The sequence below is a fragment of the Erinaceus europaeus genome, chromosome 2 (assembly GCF_950295315.1).
Source record: "Erinaceus europaeus chromosome 2, mEriEur2.1, whole genome shotgun sequence".
NCBI lineage: Eukaryota > Metazoa > Chordata > Mammalia > Eulipotyphla > Erinaceidae > Erinaceus > Erinaceus europaeus.
The window spans coordinates 10,117,966-10,125,286 of record NC_080163.1 but is presented as its reverse complement, the minus strand read 5'-3'; the positions used below and the strand labels follow the sequence as shown (position 1 = coordinate 10,125,286).

Sequence of the window (7,321 nt, the reverse complement as noted above, 5' to 3'; positions counted from 1 at the left end):
CACATGTACCAGAGTGAACATCTGGCTTCGCTATGTATATATAATATTTTAAAATTCAGGTTACAGGGTTGGAGAGACAGCTAATTGTGAATGAGGCTCTTTTGCACTGTACAGGAAGGAGCATCATGGATAGCACTGGGGGCACTCCTAGATAATGTAGTAGTATTGGGGTGTCTTCGCTTTCTTAAATTTTTAAAGAATAACCTTGAGCTCAGCAAGCTGCTTAGCGGTATCATGCAGTCAGGAGATCCTACATACATTCTCTAACAAGAGTTAATACATATATCAGATTACACCAACCAGGGAGGGGGCTCAGTGGTAGAACACAAGCACAGGACTTGCACTATTGGGGCCCTCATACTAGCCAGAGTGCAGATCTTGACCTCAACAGCCTACTCAGGACAGCCTTCCTTGGCTGTCCACCTACCACCATTTATCACACCTTGGCCCCCAGTACTTGGCCCTTTTTCCTCATGGCACTTTGTGTCTGGCACAGGATTCAGTAGTCATTTCTACTTCCTTTTTCTTTCCTGGCACAGACTTCTTGCTTTTATCAAGGGGCAGCAAACTTGGGAGAAACTGGTTTTACTGAGCCCTGATAAGAAAGTCTTTAGTTATTAGAATAGTGGTGGCCCATTCCCAGGGTTCAGTATAGAAATGAGCCCAGGTTGCAGATGTATCATGAGCATGAGGAACATTGGGGTGCGGGGGGTGGGGAGACTGCTGTAGGTTCTCCTCACTTTTAAAAAAGTGCTTCATCAGGAGATGTGGAAATGTAGCTTTCTGACAGTAAAAATCTTGCAAATCAACATTTCTTCAATCAAGTGATACTGGAGTTGGAAAAAATACATTAAAGTGGTTTAGCACAAGATCCTAGGCTTATTACCAAACACCACATAAAAATCTTTTATTTTCAGGAGCTGGGCAGTAGCGCAGTGGGTTAAGTGTACATGGCACAAAGTGCAAGGGCCAGCTTAAAGATCCTGGTTTGAGTCCCCAGCAGGTGTCTTTCTTGCGCTCCCCCTCTGTCTTCCCCTCCTCTCTTAATTTCTCTCTGTCCTATCCAATCACAACAATAACAACTATAACAAGGGCAACAAAATAGGGAAAATGGACTCCAGGAGCAGTGAATTTGTAGTGCAGGCACCGAGCACCTGCGATAACCCTGGACGCAAAAAAAAAAAAATAAATAAATAAATATTTTTTTTCAATGTTTCACTGAAAACCATAATCTCCCAGTCTATTTAGACAGGAGACCCCCCCAAAACAGTTCAATTTCTTTCAGTCATGGAAGGCAGATCAGGACCACATGGAAGAAACTGAGACCCAGTGAGCACTAAAAATCATTTTTATGATTCATGATCAAGGAATGATGAAGAAGGAGATAAAGAGAGAACCACAGGGAGTCAGGCGGGTTAAGTGCACATTGCACAAAGCGCAAGGACCAGCATAAGGATCCCGGTTCGAGCTCCTGGCTCCCCACCTGCAGGGGCATCGCTTCACAAGCGGTGAAGCAGGTCTGCAGGTGTCTATCTTTCTGTCCCTGTCTCTGTCTCTGTCTCCTCCTCCTCTCTCCATTTCTCTCTGTCCTATCCAACAAGAACAACATCAATAATAACTACAACTGTAAAACAACAAGGGCAACAAAAGGGAATAAATAAATATGAGAGAGAGAATGAACCAAAGCATTACTTTGGCACACACAATGCTAGAGATGGAACTCAGGACCTAATATCTGAGAGTCCTTTCTACTGCACCACCTCCCAGGGCTCAGAAAATTAAACAGTCTGGGAGGTGGCACAGTGCATTGAATTCACAATGGGCTCACAAACACGAGGATCTGAGTTTGCCAGAGTGATGCTCTAGCTCTCTCCCCCTCTTTCTCATAAACCTATTATTTACAATAAATAAATAGAGTCTGGGAGGTAGCTTAGTAATAGAGTACATGTACTCCCTGTGTGAAGCCCAGTGCTCAAATCCCTATATCACAGTTCATGGATTGTGGAGCAGTGTCTTGGTGTCTCTCCTTCTTTAAATAAAATTCGAATAAAAACTGATCCAGGGAGATGGCTGGGTGGTACCATGCATGCAGGTTTATCACTGGAGCTGCTGAAAACAAATCAAGACCCATGGATGAGAGCATCACACTCTCCCCTGTACTCCAGGAAGGTACGGATGTTGATGCAAGGTAAAACCTGATCACACACCCTATGCATGAAGCCACACTGAACCTTCTGTTACAGTAAAAAAAAAAAAAAAAAAAAGCCACAGTCATTAGCTGACATCACCTTCTGCTCATTTATTCCTGCTGTCTTCCTGCATCTGGGGTGTAAGCTCCCTGAGGACAGTGGCCTTGCCCCTCCTGCATCACTGGCCTCCGTGGGTCAGACTGGGTACTGTTCCAGGAAGTACTTAACAGATGCTGAATGACTGATACTGCTGTCCCCTGGTATCTCCAGGGTGGAGGGCTTGGCTCACTCATCTCCAGGCCTCCAGTGAGCAGCATGGGCTCAAATACCTGTGTGGAATCAACAGGCCAGAGGAGCCAAGGGACAGCTGCTCCAAGAACTGAATTTAATAAGATTTATAAGTAGACACATACAAAAATAACCTAACAATGTACAAGTCATTTGCAAGACTAGGGACTGAATCTGGAATGAAGAGAGGCCCCCCAGTGAGTGAGGGGAGCCCCCAGATAGAGGTCTGAAGGTCTTTTGCCACTGATTCTCAACATCCTGCCTTCTCTAACAAATGGAACTGAACCCCAAACTTGTGGCTAAGAGCTATCCAGATAAGACTTGTCCCGTCCCTGGCCCACCTGCTCCAGGAGGGTGGCACTGGAAGGGGAAAGAAACTGTTAACCTAAGAGGATGGGGCCTCTAGCATTCACAGTGGTCCAGGGACTTGTGCACCTCCTGCTGATATGACCAGAGGCTGCTGTGCTTGCAAATGGGGCCATCCCATGGGGGACAGTGAGTGGAAAACAGAGGAGGGGGCCCCCAAGCCTTGGGAGGGCTGGGAGAGGGCCAGGACAGAACTGGAGGTCTCCATCCCTGTGGGTTGCCTGCCTCCTGCTGCTCCCCTTCTCCCATCACCACTGAAGGGGGCCGATGTCCACTCCAATCTCCTCATCCTCCTCCTCTTCATCCTCCTTCAGCTGGAAGGGCTTCACGGGCCACTTGACCCTAACGATGGGCTCCACGTGGTCTTGGAGCCGGTGCCGCTTCATGTGAGCGTTCCGGCTCTTGATCTTGTCGAACACCCTGGGGAGGCAGCACAGGACACAGTGTGGGGGGCAGTCAATGAAAAGGAGGGGATACCAGGGAGGGGAGAGAGCAGGCAGTAGCATGGCCAGGGAAAGGCATTAATACAGGGCTTAAGACATTTACAAATACCGATGTCTCTCTGTCTCTCTCCTTTCCGCTTGATGTTTGCATAGACTAGAGCTGTGAAATATTTACTATCCCCCATCCTCATGTTGGCTGTCAGTATATATGGCCTTAGGCTGTAAAATATTACCCAGCCCTAAACTGATTTAGTGTGCTTAAGTACTTAGCCAAAAAAAAAAAAAAAAAAAAAAAAGTCTCCCTACATGCTCCGTCATTTATGTAGAAGTAGCTGGTAGTTATAATAGAAAACAAAGACCCCAAAGGTGCACCAATAAACTCTGCTGCCCCAGCCCTGGAGTCTCTTTATTGGTACCTCTCACATTCCCTGCAGGGGAAGACACCCTGGCCCTCCATGCTCCCCTGTGGCTCAGGGGTCCGCTTGGGGCCAGAGGTGGGGCTGGAGTTAAGGATGGACTCCCTCCTGTAACTCTTGGTCTTGATCTTTAACTCAGGAGGGGTTGGGCGGTGGCTGGGTCTCTCCCGAGGGCTACAAGTGACCTGTAGAGGAGACAAAGATGACTTCATGGCACCAGTCATCCCCTTCCTTTCTAAGGGAGACACAGGGACCCCATGCCACTGGGCCTTCCCCTTCACATGCCTTCCCCCCACACCCTCCTGTGGATGGGCAGTAAGAATCTAGGCCATTACCTTTGCTTCTGTTCTGTCTGCCTCATCTGACTCTCTTCTGACCTTCTTCTCTAGCCCAGGGGCTCTGCCACAGTCAAACTTGATCATTTTTTTCCAGATGTAATAATACTCAACACACTGGGCCACAGTCTTTGTCTGGATCTAGTGTAAGGAAACAGAAGGGGTGGTGAGTCTTGACTCCTGTCCCCCAAGGGGACAGACTTTGCCTCTGCTTGTTTAAAAGTCTTCCAAAGGTCTCCTCCACTCTCGTGCTCCTTAGAGGTCTCTTCTTCTGGCCATAAAGGGTCTCAGTAAAGCCATCACAAGCAGCAACATCTAAATGCCACACTGATTGGCGAGCCCATCCTGGGACCTTCCCAAGTAGAGGCACAGGAAGAAAACCCAGCAAAAGGCCACACCTGGCAGCCATGTATTTATCCCCCTTGGGCTAGGGAAGGCAGAATGGCTTCACACGTTAGAGAACACAGCCAACCCAAGAGCCAGGCAGGACCATCTGTGTGAAGGGAAGGACCTCAAAGAAGGCTTTGAGGACTCAGTCTGATGGCACAGCAACTGGACCCTTCTACTGGCTCCTCTTTCCACTGAGACTCGATCCCATCAGCTATCACTTTTGGGAACCACGAAAGGTTGGTTTAGTCCCTCTAGCAAGAGAATTCCTCCAGAAGTGAAACTGTCTATTTAATATCTGGAGGTGCTTCCTCCAGAAATCACTTTCTCCAAGTTTTCTCCTCACCTTGGTATGTATCCACAAAAGAAGAATCAAAACAGAATATCCTCTAAGAACAATTACAAGGTGAAAAAAATGTAGAAAGTTAAGACTTCTGCTCCCAAATGAGGTGGAATAGCAGGAATCTACTCACCTTCTGAACCAACAAGGAAAAGAGAGTCAAAAGTGGCTGGGGGAGATGGCACAGAGCTGGGTCACAGGGCTTGAGTGTGTGAGGTCCCAAGGTTAATTCCTGGCACTTCCTTTGGTTCCATCTCTCCTTGCACCCCCCCCCCATAGATGAATGAGGGCAGGGAAAATAGCATAATGGTTATACAAAAAGATTTTCATGTCTGAGGCTCTAAAGTTGCAGGTTCAATCCTCAGCACCACCATAAACCAGAGCTATGTAGTGCCCTGGTTAAAAAAAAAAAAAGTGTTAGAGAGTTGGGCAGTAGCACAGCAGGTTAAGCGCATGTTGCACAAAGCACAAGGACCCGCAGAAGGATCCCGGTTGGAGCCCCCGGCTCCCCACCTGCGGGGGAGTCGCTTCACAAGCTGTAAAGCAGGTCTGTTGGTGTCTATCTTTCTCTCCCCCTCTGTCTTCCCCTCCTCTCTCCATTTCTGTCCTATCCAACAACAATGACATCAGTAATTACTACAACAATAAAGCAACAAGGGCAACAAAAGGATTAAGTAAATAAAATATTTTTAAAGTGTTAATCTGAAAAAATATTTTAAAAATAAATGCATAGCAATAAAAAGAATGAAATGAATAAATAAAATCTTTAAATATGTGTAACAATTCTTGGCATCACTTAATGCCTTTCTGAGAAACAGAAAATAAGTTACCACTGTTCCAACTTACTAACCTACAAGAGTTTCCAGGCCACAGCCCCAGGAGAGGGATCCAGGCAGACTGTCTGAGTTGAAATGGAGCTGAGCACTAGAGGAGAGCAGGTGGCTTGAGTCTATAGGACCAAGTTCAGAGGAAGGAGCTTCATAGAACAAAACCCCAAGACCTAGAAAGAATGCGCCTCAAGCATTTACAAAGTGCTGGCCAGCGCATGCACATCAGATGACCCAATGCTGGCAAAGAACTTTCTAGAAGCATCAGAGGGAATTGTATCTGTCTGCTTCTGTGAGCCAAGGTGGGAAACCTCAGGACCCAGCGCATGGGCAAAGCAATGAGAAGAGTCTTTCCTTCACTATCAAGTATGGTTGAGCCAGAAAAGCTGTTTTCACCCATCTGAAATATTCTAGGAGCTGGGGTGGGGTATGGGACACTAATTGAACACACATATTCCCATGTGCAAGGATCCAGGTTCAGGCCCCTAGTCCCCCCTTGCAAGGGGGCTACTTCACAAGCCGTGAAGCAGGTCTGCAGGTATCTTTTTCTTTCTCATTCTATCTCCCTTCTCTCATTTCTCTGTCTTATCAATAAAATAAATCCTTAAAATATTCTTAAAGAAATACCCCAAAGGAATGTTATTCCCAAGTAACATCACTCTAGGAAGTAAGTTAGCTGTATTCATGAGGCTAAAAGAATCCAGCATCCCACAAGCTCAAATTCACCATGCTCAGAATCCAACTAATAATGAGCAGGTATGCAAGAAGCAGGACAGATGGCCTGTAATGAGGCTGATCAGTCTGTCCAAAACAGGGACAAGTGGTGGTGCATCTGGTTAAGTGCTCACAATACAGAGGGCCAGGACCCAGGTTCAAGGACCTAGGGGGAAAGCTTCGTGAGTGCTGAAGCAGGTGTCTCTCTGGCTCTCTCCCTCTTTATCTCCCCCACCTCAATTTCTATCCAATAATAAATAAAAATATTTAAATAAATCTGTCCAAATAAACCCAGAGCAGACATGGATGTTAACATCTACAGGGAGACATTCAAAGCTGGTGCCACTGCATAATGCCTGCTAAACAATCAGCAACACAGAAGGCATGTGAAAGACTCAGGTACAACTTTTGGAGGTAGCAACTGAAGTGGGATGAAAATTCACCACATGGGATAGATGGTGGGTTCGACACTGCAGAAGAAAAGATTAGTGACTTGGAAGATAGGGCACCAGGAACCACCCAGAATGAAACACACAGAGGAGAGAGATCAATCAGAAAGAAAGCACAGCACTGAGCTGTGGGGCAACTTTTAGAGTAACTAATTACATTAGGAAGGGGAGGCTTAGAGTGGGGGTAAGAGGGACAGAAGGAATAATGAGGAAGGTAGACCTCAAATGTCCCAAGTTTAACAAACACTATAAATCAAGAATCAAAAAAACAAAAACAAAAAGCCCAAGCACTAGAAAAAAAAAGAAAGAAAATCACACCAGAGTGCATTCCAATGAGTTGCTCAAAATCCTCAATGAAAAGAAAATCAATCAGCCACACAGGGGGAAGAGAAGGGAAGTTATAAACAGAGGAGCAAAGACAAGAGCCTCAGTAAGTCTAGCAACTGAAATAGAAAGAGCAAGAAGAGAGTAGGACATCTGTAAATTGCCGGAGGCAGGAGATCTGTTGAGCTGGGATTCTATACTTAGCAAAAGGAATGTCCAGAAATATTCTTGTAGAGTAGGTGA

General features: G+C 46.2%; 1 protein-coding gene and 1 non-coding gene across 4 annotated transcripts in view; both read right to left on the bottom strand.

Moving 5' to 3' along the window:
- Positions 1-1,211: 1,211 nt before the first annotated feature.
- On the bottom strand, positions 1,212-1,337 carry LOC132537389 (small Cajal body-specific RNA 23). Its single transcript, XR_009548826.1, has one exon. It is a non-coding gene; the product is annotated as a small Cajal body-specific RNA 23 (non-coding RNA).
- Positions 1,338-2,551: 1,214 nt separating this feature from the next.
- Positions 2,552-7,321, bottom strand: part of ZNF541 (zinc finger protein 541) — a 31,338-nt gene continuing 26,568 nt past the window's right edge. For 2 of the 3 annotated variants that reach the window (XM_007535644.2, XM_060176556.1), the window contains 3 exons: positions 4,038-4,178; positions 3,703-3,887; positions 2,552-3,263 (listed from right to left, as the gene is read on the bottom strand). In XM_007535644.2, coding sequence (XP_007535706.1) covers positions 3,092-3,263; positions 3,703-3,887; positions 4,038-4,178 — 498 coding nt within the window. In that variant the 3' untranslated portion in view covers positions 2,552-3,091. Of the gene's footprint in view, positions 3,264-3,702; positions 3,888-4,037; positions 4,179-7,321 lie in introns of those variants that run through there. The other variant, XM_060176565.1, reaches the window with a different exon arrangement.